The sequence below is a fragment of the Psittacula echo genome (genome assembly GCF_963264785.1).
Source record: "Psittacula echo genome assembly, chromosome: 4".
Lineage (NCBI taxonomy): Eukaryota > Metazoa > Chordata > Aves > Psittaciformes > Psittacidae > Psittacula > Psittacula echo.
In genome coordinates this window covers 120,829,932-120,844,391 of record NC_137738.1, presented here as the reverse complement: position 1 = coordinate 120,844,391, position 14,460 = coordinate 120,829,932, and the positions used below count along the sequence as shown (strand labels likewise).

At 39.8% G+C, this 14,460-nt stretch overlaps 1 protein-coding gene across 2 annotated transcripts in view; it reads left to right on the top strand.

Moving 5' to 3' along the window:
* Window positions 1-913: 913 nt before the first annotated feature.
* EML6 (EMAP like 6) overlaps window positions 914-14,460 on the top strand; it is a gene marked incomplete at both ends in the record, with an annotated part of 119,856 nt that continues 106,309 nt past the window's right edge. For both annotated transcript variants that reach the window (XM_080616309.1, XM_080616308.1), the window contains one exon: window positions 914-1,110. In XM_080616309.1, the coding sequence (XP_080472435.1) occupies window positions 914-1,110 (197 nt within the window). The remainder of the gene's footprint in view (window positions 1,111-14,460) is intronic.

Sequence of the window (14,460 nt, the reverse complement as noted above, 5' to 3'; positions counted from 1 at the left end):
TAGTAAAAGCAGAAGGCAAGCAAGGACGTGTGTATTCCTTGGGAATATTGTTCTAAAGTATGACTAAATAAAAGCACAAGCCCCCGCTACTTCATGGCGAACTGGAGTGGTTTGTGACTGAGAAATGGGAACGTAAAATTGTTTTAATTACATCATTGCTATAGACTCCAAAAGGAGGAAGTTTGGGGTTGCTGGGGGATAAGGAAAGGTGGGGTGATATTGCCATGCTGGATGTTGTATACGAGTCTTTTAATAGCATCTCATGTGAAGACTCAAGGTTTGATGCTGTAAAAGCTTAGAGGACTCTAGAGCCCCCAGAACCGCCACAGCACGGCTCCCAGCAGTGCTTCCCCCATTCAGAGTAGTCCCTTTACATTTTAAATACACGTACATTGTGCAACTCAAACGCACGGCTCTTTTGTGTGTGTTTTTCAGTTCGCACCCAAAGGCAGATAGCTTAAAAAAGCAGAGCACCCAGGAAGCCTCTTGCAGCGAACCGGGAAGGTGCAGCCTTCGGCAGGTGCTGACGCACAGAAGTTTCTTTGCCTTCGGAAAGATAAAGCCCCGTCTGCTGCTCCTGAAGGTGCATTTCTGCGATCTCGCCTCTCCCCTAAGAAGTTACCCGGGTCGCAGCGGCGGGGCCGCGGCTGCTGCTCGCCCTGGGCAGCGGCAGCAGCAGATTATGATGGCAGCGCAGCGGTGAGGAGCGGCGGCAGCAGCAGACCTGATCCGCGAATGCGTTTTCCGTTCAAGCCCGCCGCTGGGAAGTGCCACCTGAAGCTCCGCTGGGCAGCGATCGCTAACGTTTTAAAGGGGGAAACCCCGGAGGGGGAAGGAGTTGAGGGAAGGAGGGGCAGCACTCGGCTCTGTGTTTGCCGGGGGGTGGAGAGGGGGGGAGAGGGGATTGGTTATCATGGCGGATCGGACGGCTCCTGGATGCCAGCTCCGTCTGGAGTGGGTTTACGGGTACAGGGGTCACCAGTGCCGCAACAACCTGTACTACACGGCGGGCAAAGAGGTGGTGTACTTCGTGGCTGGAGTCGGCGTGGTTTATAACACCAGAGAGCACAGCCAGAAATTCTTCCTCGGGCACAACGATGATATTATCAGGTAAGGGGGCTGACTTTGCTGCTGGTGGGGTGGGGTGGGGTTTAAAGGGAAGGGAGGAGAATGCAGGGCTGGCAGAATATCCCCTCCTCGCTTCCAACAGCTCAGCTTGTACCTGCCGTTTTAAAGCAGCTCAGCTCTCTTACCAGCAGCCTGTGAGAGCTTTATTTCTAGATACCGTTCATGATCGTTATTTCTGTAGCAAAGCTTCAAAACGTTGCAATAACAAGAGAGAAGGTAAGTTTTCTCCATTGCACTGCACCAAAAGCAAAGCACTTCGTTTCGGTAAGGAAATGCCCTGGGAAGCTCTTAGTGCAACAGTGCTGCAAAATCGTGGATCCAGCACCTTGATCTTCCCAGAGCCGGGACTCTAGCTCTCCAATTTTGATGTCTAGAAAGAAAAAGTGTAGCTCTGCTTATGCTCCACAAATCTCACACAAGAGTGCCATGAATCTGGCACATGGGGCAAACTAATTTTTTTTTAATATCCGGAAAAAATCAATCAAAATCAAGTTTAGCTGTTTGTACTCCAGCCAAAGAACCCCAAGAGTGCTGGTGCAAGATGGCTACAGAAGCACAGGTCTTGAGCCTGGCCTAATGGGGTTTTATCTCTTTCTTTCAAATTTTGCCTGAGAAAGAATTGGATTTGGTTGATGATGTTGTCCTGCAGAAATACTGATTTTACTGCATCTCACAAAATAACACACTAAAAATGTGGTTGCAGAGTTCAAGATGGTCTTGTAAGAAATCTGACGAAAATGCACAAATTGACATAATAGTAAATTAATGTTTTATCTGCTACTTTATGGCAGAAATCAGAACATAGCATATCCTTATGAAGGACGTTGCGTGGTGACAGCACTCCTCCAAGCACAGCTAACTGCTGCCCTCCCTATTCACCTAATACAGCATGAATGAAGCCTTTCCTTGATGATGTGAAACCAGAACAGCCCCGGGTGACTCATGGTGCAGGAGTACCGTGGAAACATCTGCTGAAGTCACAGCTTTGACACTCAGCAGCAAAATTGCATAAATGTCATGTAATCATTCTGGAGTTCACAGAAAGCCATCCAGGTTTCCCAGTGAGAGCTTTTCCCTGCCGTGTATCCTGGCAGCATTCTTCTCCTCCTCTTTATAACATGTTACAGCAGTAGTATTTTGTGAAGTATAATGTGTACAGTGTGTGAAAGTTTATTCTGATTTCAAAGGTATTAACAGTTCTAAAAGGGTGTTTTAAATAGACACATGGCTTCTCAGGTCCTTCAGAGGAATGAGTACTTCAGATGCATCTGTATTGTTGTGAGATGAAAGTTTTCCTTGATGCATGGACATAAGTTTTGGTACTTTGTGGACTACAAAGTGCAATATACAGAGTTCTATTTCTGAGTTCCAATTGAACTCTCATTCAATACTAGAAATACAATTTGTCAAGACACAACTGTGTATCTAGAGAAACCCACTGGTGTTTGGCTGGACAGCAATGCATTGGTTCTCTCACCTCTTTCTTCTTTCTTCCCTTTTCGCCTTTCTTCATTTCTTTCACCATTTCTTCTTTCTTCTTTCTCTCTTTTTCTAATATAGCATCAGCTGAGTTGAAAGTGATCCTGTTACATTTGAGAACACTCCCCCTCCCAAAAATAATTGCATTGTACAGCTTCTGTGGCAACAGCCTGTTGAAATCAGTGGGTGATTTGAGGGACTCAGGGAATTGCTGTACATCCAGCTAACATCTTAGAAAGATGAGTCTTGGTTTTGATCTGCAACAAGATCTGAATTTTGTGGGATAACTGTAGTTTCAACAAGGGATGGAACATTTAGGTCCGTAAAGCACATGCCGGACCCAAATAACAGTTAATTTCAGCTTTTAGTGGCCAAGAGGTGTTGCTGTTACACGGGCTTTAAGGAAGCAGAGAATCTCCAAACTGTTGCTAGAATGTTCTGTTGTTTGCATCTCGTACTGGTTGCCTGTTTTGCTGCTGATGCACTGTGTAGTCCTTATCCGTGTAATACCCTATTAATGTATGTACTTTAACTACATGGTTCCTTGTATGGTTATCACTGATATGGCTCATAAAAAAGGGAATTAAATACTCATGTTTTAGGCTTCACAGCTAGCATCCTATTGAGATGAATGAGGAGAATGTACTTGACCAAATCTTCTGGTTCTGTTGGTATTTATTTGCTGAGACCAGGTTCTAAGCAGCAGTGATATATGTGCAGTCCAACAGGGTGTAATTCCTAAAGAAAGTTGAATCATGATGTTAAAAAAGAAAACATGCAGATTTGGGGAAATACTGTGAAATCATTAAGACTGGCTGACCTTGAAGACGGAAGATCAGCTTCCTAGCACTGCCATTAATTCCTCCTGTGTTGAAAGGTTTCAGCGAATACTATTTGTGGGGAAAATAATGAACTCATGATGCAGAGGGTTGAGAACCTGTGTATGACCTTGAAGTGTTTATTAGAGTCACAAAAGTGGATATTTGTCCTTGGAGAAAAAGTTCAGGTGTTCAAAAGTGTATGTTTAATGTGTTTTCACAGCTTTAATAGTTCTGCCTCTTGTTTTGTATCAAGATAATGCAGTTGGACATAATTTAGTTTGGGCTACAGTAATCCAGACTGTATTGGATTAATGGAGAAATGTTATTTCTCCCAAGATTCATATTTGAAAAACAAATTCTATTTGCATAAGGAACATACAGCATTCAGCTAATAAGGTAGATGTCCAGAGTATGAGCAAGTGAGCTCTGAAGTGTTCTGCTTCCTGTGCAAAGCCAGTGCAAGATGCTGTGCTTCCAGACTCTTCCTCTTCATAACTTCATGATGAAATAAGGTCTTGTACAACTTGATTTAACTTTGAAGTAAGCTCTGTTTTGTGAAGGGGTTGGACTGAGTGACCTCCAGATCTCTCCTTCTAACCTGAAGGGTTGTAAGCCCTATGGTTTACTCAAAGGTCTATGCTTCAGACCACAAAGCAGTCATGAAGGGTCTTGCATTATAGCTGTGTTTGATTGTTCTTGAAGTGTGATCTAGCTGAAGCATTATAGCCGATGTGTAATAGCTATGTGAAAGCTATTGCAACATTTTAATGCAGGAAGTGTCATGTAGACACATCATTACACGTGTAGCTGATTTTCACTGAATTCAGTCATTGGTGCTTTGCAGGATTAGGTTTCAGGAGCTGTAATGTTGACATATGGGTATTGTTTTCCTTTGTAAGTAATTGCAAAGTGGGCTTCTGCAGCAGCTCGTTCTACTGGCTGTAAATTCATGTATTAATGAGAATTGTGTGATTCATGCAGCACCACTGCCATAGTGGAATTCATGCACATGTGGGATTTATGTTTATTATAACCACTTACAAGACTGGATTGTTAGTTTTGACAGCAATTAAACATTTTCAAAGGAACAGGTTTTCTTACTTTTATATTGTGAATTACCTGTATTGCAGCAAGCAATTAGATCACTCCTCTTTTTTCTCTTGATGAAGTGCTAAATAGAGGCAGTTCTTTCCTAGAATTTTTCTGCAATTTATGCATGCAAAAGCCAAAAAACTTCTCCACAGAAAACAGCAAAAAATCAAAATATAACCAGTTGAGACACTTACTATAATTTAAAATAGTTGATTTTGTTTATTTTTACAGAATTCATTTGTTGACAGAGGTTCCTAACTTCAGAAAGGTTTTCTGATAGTGTAGTTGGTGTGTCTCTCTGTTCTTGTAGTTCCAAGAATGTCTGCAGTATTGAACAGTTTTCTTCACCATGTCAAAAGTTAGTGAGAGAACACCTTTGACAGCATGTTAAAGACTTCACCTGCACTTTTTAAATACCCCAGTTTCTTGTGTTATCTGATATGTTGTGGTATTGAGCACAGGACACTTCATCAGGAACTATAGTGATAGGACAACGGCTGATGGGCTTAAACTTGAACAAAGGAAGTTCAGGTTAGATATAAGGAAGAAGCTCTTTACTGTGAGGGTGGTGAGGCAGTGGAACAGGTTGCCCAAAGAAGTGGTAAATGCCCCATTCATGGCAGTGTTCAAGGCCAGGCTGGACAGAGCAACATGGTCTAGGATGAAGCATCCCTGCCCATGGCAGGGGGTTGTAACTGGATGATCTTAAGGTACTTTCCAACCCAACCATTCTATGATTCTGTGATTCTGTTCTTTACAAAAGCACATTTTGCCCTCCAGTAGCCTCCAACGGAGTCACTTGTGAGACAGTGCTGCAAGAGAACGACCCCTTTCTTAGGTTTCTCTGCAGCGCTTGCTGCTTGGCTCAGTCCCTGGGAAGCCATCCCATTATCTGTGGATGCCAAAGCGTGTCATTTCTGAAAGGCTGCTTATAGTGTAAAGCAATGTCGGATTTATCAGAATATTGCTGTAAGTACTCTGGCGTGTGTGTTCCACTGTGCTGACAGATTGAGATTAGAAATGCGGATGTGCCAGAGGTGATGAGATTTGCTGGATTGCGGGAGTGACTGGAGGCCTGGTTTGTTCTTTAGAGTGATGGTTTCAGGAGACAGGGTGCATACTGGAACATGATTGCAAGTTTTCTTGTCTTTCTGCAGTGAGGAAAAAAGAAATACAAGGCTTGAAACAATGTTGCTGATTGTAGTAAATATAATTTTGGAACAATTGAATTGACAGCAGAGGTATTCAAATCAAAACCTCAGAGTTAAAATAGCCAATTTAGACTTTAAGTTTCTATTTAACATTAGGTGTTGTAATAATATTTCTGTTCATAAGGTGTTGCTTATATGAAAGGATCTAAAATACATTATGTTTAGTTGCCACCATTCAATGGTAAGAAAAGCTCTTGTTTGCTGTAGAATGACGTTCAAGTTACTGTGGTTATTACTTATTGTAAGTGCATGGAAGACTTCTGTCCATAGCTTGTGCTAAACCTTGACTTCTCTCTCAGAAGGTACAAGTACAGGACAGCTGAAATGTAGTGACCCAAAACACAGCAAAGTAGCAGGAAAGCTATCTGAGTCTTTCAACAACAGAAATTCCAGACCTGTTTCTTTTACACATTGACATGCGAGTTCCTATGTGAAAAAGACATGACTTTGGAACAGCTAGAATGAAGCAGAACCTGAAGTCATGTGTACTAGCCTGCTTCGGAAACTGTTTTAGGACTGTAGGTTGTTAAAGGAGTTTCATATTAAAGAAATTAATCCCCCATAAATACTCCTCTAATCAGCTTATTGCTTCTTTGGCTTTCAATCTCATAAAACCTAGGGAAAATGCCATTTATTTCATGGAGTCCTGGCGGCTACTCCTTTTGCTCTGCTTGATTGCTGTGCTGCATTTAGAGTTTAAGTCTCCGCTGGGACATGAGCTCTTATAAATGTTTCTTCAATACCTATATAAATGCCTGAAACATTAGAATATATAGTTACAGTATGATATTGAACATTGTGTTCAAAACACATGGATCAGTTAAAAATGCAGAGAAACTCCAGAGGCATTTGTAGCAACCTGTTTATGAGGACAGTTGTCACACAGCTGCACCATTTAAAGAGTGGGGTCTGTATACACCCTAGTGATACATCAGGTATGGTAGCAGAGGAATATGTAAGCTTTATTGCTTGTCCAGTCACAGCTCACTTGTCTGGACAAGTGAAAAGATGTTTTTCATTACAAATCACAAATGGAGTTTTGAGCTTTTAAATCATCAGATTGATGTAACTCCTTTTCAAAATGGAAAAGAAATAAACATGTCCAACAAGATAGGAAGCCCTTGTATTCCTCAGTAGAATATGTTTGCATCTTTACGATGTTTTTATCTTTCACAGCTGAAAGACAGACAAGTGTTTAAGTCTGTATCAGCTAGGATATTACATTTTCTTTGGATTTGTGATCTGAGATCCAGCTTATTAAATACCAAGATTTATCACACAGAACTGAGTATCCAGCTTATTAAATATCCAGATTTTCACAAGCATTAGTCTGATATTGGAATTTTGCAGTTAGAGATTTCTGTCACCTTATTTTACCTTTATTTGTCCATTCCTTACAGTATCTTAAACTTAAATCAACCCCATTTTTTTTTCCACAATTGCTCTGTGTTCACTTTCTGCAACTCTTTTACTTGTTTCACTTCAATTTGATTGAAGATGACTAGGAATCATCAGGTAGTGCTGTGTAACTGCTGTTCAGCAGGATGAAAACTCATAGAAAATGTTTTGATATGAGAACCTTAATTTCAAGTTATCTTCTTAGTTAGAAGAAGGGAGGGAATTATGGGCCAGTTTTGTATTACTGTTTTCTGCTAGAAAACTTCCTGTCAGAGTCTACAAATTCTGGTTTTTACTGAAGTTTAAAACTGTACCTTGTGGCATAGAAGAGAACAACTTCCATGAACTATTATTCCAGTTTTTCTTACTGACTAAATGGATGTCAGAGACATTTATCTAGGCAGTTTCCAGATAGCTACTTTCTTTCTTTCTTCTAAGTCTTGGTTAGGTTTTTGCAGGAAGAATCACATCTTCCGTTTAACGCTTAATGGAAAAATAACACTGTGTATTTCAGCAATGAGCATTAAAAATTCATACTTTTGCCCATGGTAACTTGTTCATAACTGGGTATTGAAAGAAACAATTGTGTCTGGTGGTGACTACCAACATCCTTTCAGCATTTTCACCACTCAAACTGAGACTTTCCAGGTGAGCAAGTTGCTGTAGTCTGTGCTTTGCGCTTTTCCTCAAGGATGCAAGTGCTATTTGGTGAAAGTGGATGAGAGTTTTTGGGGTTTGTACTGTGTTGCAGAAGAAAGCTCCTTTGCTGTAGTATCTGTTTGGGAATAGAAACAGGGGCTTCAGTTTGAGGGAGATTGGTATTTAATTTTAAAACCCAAAGTCTTGGTGAAGAAACTGCATCAATATTCCCAGTGTGCTTCTGTAGAAGGATAAACTGCTGGAACTGGTTTTGGGTACCATAAGTACTTCTGTGAAGTGTCCTCAATGACTTCAGCACTATGCTTGCACCTAGCATCCATATGCTTTCTACAGCTCCAAGTGCTTGAATGCTTCTCTGCACAAGTAGGAGGGGCTTTAGGGTCTTTTAAAGAGTATTCTGCTTACTTGCCTACCACTCATTTCTTTAGGAACCCTGATAAATGCCTACTTTTTTTCCCACTTAAAGACTCTTCCTTGGTATAGCAGTTTGTTCTTCATGAGATCCATGTCTACCTCAAGAACATTTCGTTTTCTGGAGTTTCTGTCTCGGAGACATGTTGAATTTTAATTCTTTTTTCAAGGTGGTATTTATAATGGACTTGGAATGAGACCTCCAAAGCTTAAAGTCAAATAGGGACCATGTGTTTATGTCTGCCTTGAAGCCTGACATGATGAACCAACCTAAGAGATCCCTAAAAGAAACATCATCCAACCCTGATGCATCTTTAGGGACACTGGATGCATCCAGGGAAGAACGTTAACAGGACTTCTGTCTGGAGTCATTGGTATTGCAGGAAAAGGGTTAGATGCGTTGTGCAAATGTGCTAGAAATAAGTTACTAATTTAGTTTTCACCTCATTTCTACCTCAAATTCTGAACAAAACTGTACAAGTTGTTAAGAACAGCTCAATGAAGTATTATTCAAACGAAACACAAAAGTATTGCTATTTGTGTGACTGTGTAGTGGTGATGTTCTGGGTAGCACGTTTGCTTTTGCAAGTTCGTGAGCTTTTTGCACTTACCAGACATGACTAACAGCATAATGACTCAACTCTGGTCAGAGATGGGCTTGATGACTCCTGATTTCAATGAGTGTGGTGGGTTGCTGTACACATTCAGATTTCAGAATTGTTGCCGAGGTGTTTTGAGTGTACTCATGAGTTTCTGTTATAAAACACATCAAGTTTCTTTCAGCAGTCTAACAGTACAATGAACTTTGGTACACTGTATCTTACTGATATAATTAATGTTGATGCTGGCATTGAAGTCTGTTCTATCTTTTTTGACAGATGGATTGGAATACACTGAAACTATGGTAATAAAAATAGAATATGAAATAAATTATACTCAGAGAGATACAACAGGATTCTGGTTGCCTAATGCTCCTTGTTACCAAAGATTTAACTGAATTTGTATTGGGAATTTTGAGTGCCTTCATTATTTTTAGCAGACCTGAACATTCAAGGGATAATCCTACATGGAAGTTGCTGACTAGTAATACAGTTTATAGATCATCATACTAATATTGATGCATCCACATCAAAATTGGGCATGTTTTTATGCAGAACGTCTGCTTCCTCATCTTGAGAAATTGTCTTCCATATGCAGAGATAAAAATTGCAAGTGGCATTTACTCTTACGCTATTTTTAGTAGTCAATTATTACTTGCATATATTAATTGCAAATTAAGGGTATTTATAACAGCTTTGAGCAAGAATTGAACTTGCTACACTGTATCCTGAATTCTTCACATTTCCCTCTTTTAAAAAAGAAATGTTTTTTATTCCAGAAACCATTGTTAACTCTAGAAATAAAAGACAATCAATAAAATATGCCTTCAGTTTATTACAACTCTACTTGCAGTCAAGGTTAGAGCATGTGTTTCCTTTCACCCTGACTAGTCAGATCAAACTTTGTTCTTTTATGTATCTTATGACATGCTTAACAGCAGTAACCTGTTGTCACAGTCAGCTTCTCCCTGACCAGAAAACATAACTTGAATGTAAATTTCCTTAACTTTTCTGTCATATCTCCAGTTTTTGAACATTATTCATTAGGTACCTAAAGGAATTTCTGGCTTAGTTCTCCAAATGCCGGAATCTATGTTTAGGTAGAAGTTGAGTTTTCATCTTTCTGTCTGTCAGAATGTGGGAAAGATTATTATGTGTATGTGACAAATGACATTAATAGGACCAACAGTTTGGGCCTGGTTTTATTGATGTTGAATATGTACTTGTGTGGCTGCATTTAAACTGGATTTTAGCAGTAGGTCTAGAGCAGATTCCTGATCCCTCTAGGATTCTGAGATGACATTCTCATCTGTGTAGAAGTGATATATTCTTTGTTTTTTCTAAACACCAATTAAATACATGTCGTGGTTTAAGCCCAGGCTGTAAATCAGAACCACGAAGTCCACTTCCCCCCCCACCTTTCTTCCCTCCGCTCCTGGAGGAACGGGGAGGAGAATCAAAAGAATGCAGCTCCCACAGGTTGAGATAAGAACAGTTTAATAACTAAGGTATAACACAAATCACTACTGCTACCACCAATAGTAATAATGATAAAGGAAATAACAAGGAAGAGAATACAACCGCTCACCAACCGGTACCTCACCCCCACCCTGCCATGATCCAGCCCTTCCGGGGACTCTCCATTCTACATCCTGGGCATGACGTGCTATGGTATGGAATACCTCTTTGGCTAGTTTGGGTCAGGTGTCCTGTCCCTGCTTCCTCCTGGCTTCTCCTCCTCCCTGGCAGAGCATCAGACTCACAAAGTCCTTGGTCAGGGTAAACATTCTGACCCACAACTGAAAACATCGGCTTTATCAGTATTATTCCCAGGTCGAAAGTCAAAACACAGCACTGCACCAGTAGAAAAAATGACTGCTACTGCTAAACCAGGACAATACAGTTTAGTGGAACTACTCTTTCTGTTAGCAGCTCTAAACCAAGTTTGTAATATGCAATTATAGTGTTATGCAGATACAGTGATTACTGCATGTGGGCTGACTCCACTACTTCTAGAGTAGTTCAATATTATACAACTACTGCTTTGTTCCAAGTGAAACTTGCTTTATCTACCCAGTAACAAAACTCTTGCTGGTGCACTGTTCACAGCTCAGAGGAGATCTTCTAAGCAGCAGCTCTGGCAGGTACTAAATTATTTTAAACTGGAAACTTAAAAGCAAGTTGCTTGTAGGTCATGCCGCACATCTGTGTAAAGAAAGTTGCTATTCACTGTGGTGGTCTTCTAGACATTACCTTCTCTTTTTGTTGTGGTGGGGGGTTGATGCAGTCAAAACAGTGACAGTGAAAGCTGATATTTGAGGAAGAGACAGTAGCTGCAGAATATGGTGAAGGGTAGGCTTCTGCTGGCAATGGAGCTCTGGAAAAACTGATTCAGCTGTAGTTGCAGCATTGGAAAATACATTACTTTATAACCTCTGAGTATTCAGGATGAGTAGTGTATTAGATGCATGCATTTATTAGTGGTGGTGGTAAATCACTGCTTTGAACCCAGCTAGAAGTGTGAAAGCTTTGACATTTCTGCTATAAAATGTATTTTGATAAATAGATGAAAGAAGGTAGAATGGTTTAAACCACACTATATAACCATAGCCCTCAACTGTAGATAACAAGATTAGTCCATGCAATTAGCTTCCATAGCCTCTAATGTAAATGTGTACTAAATGTGAAGGTACTTTATTCCTTGCTAAGGTAGGTTCCCCCCCCCCCCCCCCCAGTAGGTCTTTAAAACTTAGACCTTTCTAAGCTAAGGATCATAATCCTAAATTCACTCGGTTAATTGTTGGGGTGTTTTTAGTTACCATGATGCTAGTATTTCTGGTTGAGAGAAATTATTGATTCAGAAATTAAACTAAGGTGACAAAATGTTCAGGGACCTCAGTCATAAATCCTTGTAAAGTGAAAGACAAAACTGACAGTAATAAAACTTGTGCAAATGTGCACACATAAGGAGTAAATATGGTTTTAAGAAAAACCTGAGGTGTTAAAGAATATTGCTATGATAAATGCCGGATAATGACATTTTAATGGATTTTGTATTTAATTAAATCCCTCATATTCTATCTAAAGATAGAATGGGATCAAAACATGCTGTTTCTTATTTTGTTTGTCGATTGTGCTGTGCCTGGAATTTTACCCATGTCTGTAGCCAGCTACAAGGGAGATGTTAATTACAGGTAGGAGTACAGAGGCACTGAATTTTCACAGTTGCACTCTATTTAATTGAGCAGCAAATTTATATCCCTGTTCACTTTATATCACTACTATACAGGTTTCTGGACTACTCTGGTATTCCTAAAGCTTATAGATTGCAAACTGTTTAGCTGTTCTTGTACAGAGCTGCTTCCATCAATTTTATTTTAGCTGAAGAGGAGCTCCTAGGAAAATCACTTTTGATATGAAAATGTTTCTCATATGATTAATGTCCTAGTCTGCATGGCAGCGTAAAATCACTTACAGCCTTTTAAAGTAATTCTTTGAGCTTTTTAAATGATCCTTATATCATTTTTAAAATTACCTTTCATAAATTCAAGTCCTTCCTGTCAGAACACTAAGAGTTTTACCAAAAAAGCAGGAAAATAGACCCAAAATACTTTCTTCCTTTGAGATAGAACTGAAGAGTTTTGAAGGTTTGCAGTTTGCTTTGCTTTAGTTTCATATTTACTTTTCTCTGGGCTTCTATCAAATTTTCAGGTTTATACATTTTATTCTTTTTCTCCTTGAAAGGAGATTTTTTGGAGAGAGAAATAAAATACACCTTGAAAGATATCTTATTTCAGTTTTGTTTGCAGAGTCAGTGGAGTGCATGCTACTTGTTATGCTAGGGGAGATCTCACACTGATTTCTGGCTACTCACCTCTAAGGCATTCCTTCTGTATCTCAGCACTGAGAAGGAGGCAATAAAGAACTGTTGTGAGTAGCCAGTAGTATCCTTATAGTAGAATCTATGGAAAATAATTCCTCAGCAGCAAGAAAATACCAAAGTTATAAATGTTGGTACTTTTTAAGGCTTTTAGCAGAATATGCCCAATTGTTTGAATGTCTGCTCTGTAGATGCATTCTAGAATAATAAATCTTCAAAAGCACATATGGCAAAAGCCTACAGGTTTCAACTCTTGCACCAAACCAGTTATGTCAGTGTATATTTTAACACTTTCTTTTGCAGTGAGGTTAATGAATTACCAGAGAAATCATAAATAATAATATCATGCATGTACAGAAAATTCATGGCTTGAATTAACTGTGAAAACCAGGACTGGGTAAGTTTTTGGAGAGCTTGTCCGCTGGATTTGTTAGCATAGGTATATACTGAAGCATTAGGTATGACACCTCTTTCTGTAACTGGTAACTTGCACAGGTGCAGTTTCATCCTCAAAATACTTTCATGAAGAGTAGGTATTTTGTTCAGGAAACCTGTAAGAGAACATAACAGCAAGTATATATCTGAACTGTGTATGAGGACACAGGAAATCTTTAGAAGCTTGTGGTTTTTTAGAGCTCTGAAAGAAACTAATATCTTAGTAATGCAGAGACCCGTTTCCATATGTCCCTGCACACAAAGCCCATTGCTATTTCCCATTCCTGGCTGTCTGCCATCATATGGTTAAATCTGGAAGTCTGATAAGCCAAACTGAATGCAGTTGATTAGCTCTTTCATTGAAACAGCACTTCCCTAATATTACATTGGCTTTATGCTCAAAATTCTGTTCAGTTTTAGCCTCCAAATATCAGATAAGCTATTAGTAGACCCCACTTTCTCTGTGTAAGGGGAGAGTGCAATGCTTTGATTGCTGAGGCAGAAGTAGATAGAAAAGATGCTGTTGAGGGGAAGATTGATTTTGTTCTTCAGATGAACCTGGCAGTTGTGGTACGGAGCCTGCTTTCTCTTCTGCTGTGATGCAGAAGGCAAAACTCCCTGTAACATCCATGGTACCATAAGCTAGAGAAAAAACAGAGTATTAGGAAATGACAAGCAGTAAACCAGGTTATTACTGCTGCAAACTGCCTGCTACCAGGCACTTATGTAATTGCATGAAACTCTTCAGTCTCTGAACCTCTGAACCTAAAATTCAGCAAAAAAGGTCTTGGATGAGACCTGCTCCCCGAGATTTCACAGAAGGCACAACTCCAGGTTCAGAGTCTCTGCTTCGAATAGGTTGTGAAGAAATCAAGAGGAAAACAGAAATAATAACAGACAAGGGAGTGAGTCATAGTGCTTACATAAAAACACAAGAAGTCATAATTCCATGTTTGTTAATATAATTCCTGGTATTGGTCTCACCAGAACATGTTTAAAAAGCATCCTTTGGATGACTGTAATCTCTCTCAAATGCAGCATTTCATGGAGTTTGGTAGTGAAATTACTTCACAACACCAGCTCTTTCATATCTGTGCTTGTGACTGGCTGCACATCCAGTAAGCCCCAAGCAAAATTAATAACTATACGGAGAATTAATAACTTCATGTTTCATAAAAAGATACATGTGTTTTGAATAATAGGGGGACTCTGTATTATGAATGCAGCCACTTCTACTGAACTAAAAATAAGCTGAGGCATTTTTGTGAGTATCTTCTCAAAGTGTCTGATCATTCATTCACCAGTATGTGAGGATTAATGAAGGGTTCCAGTGACACTCTGGTTCC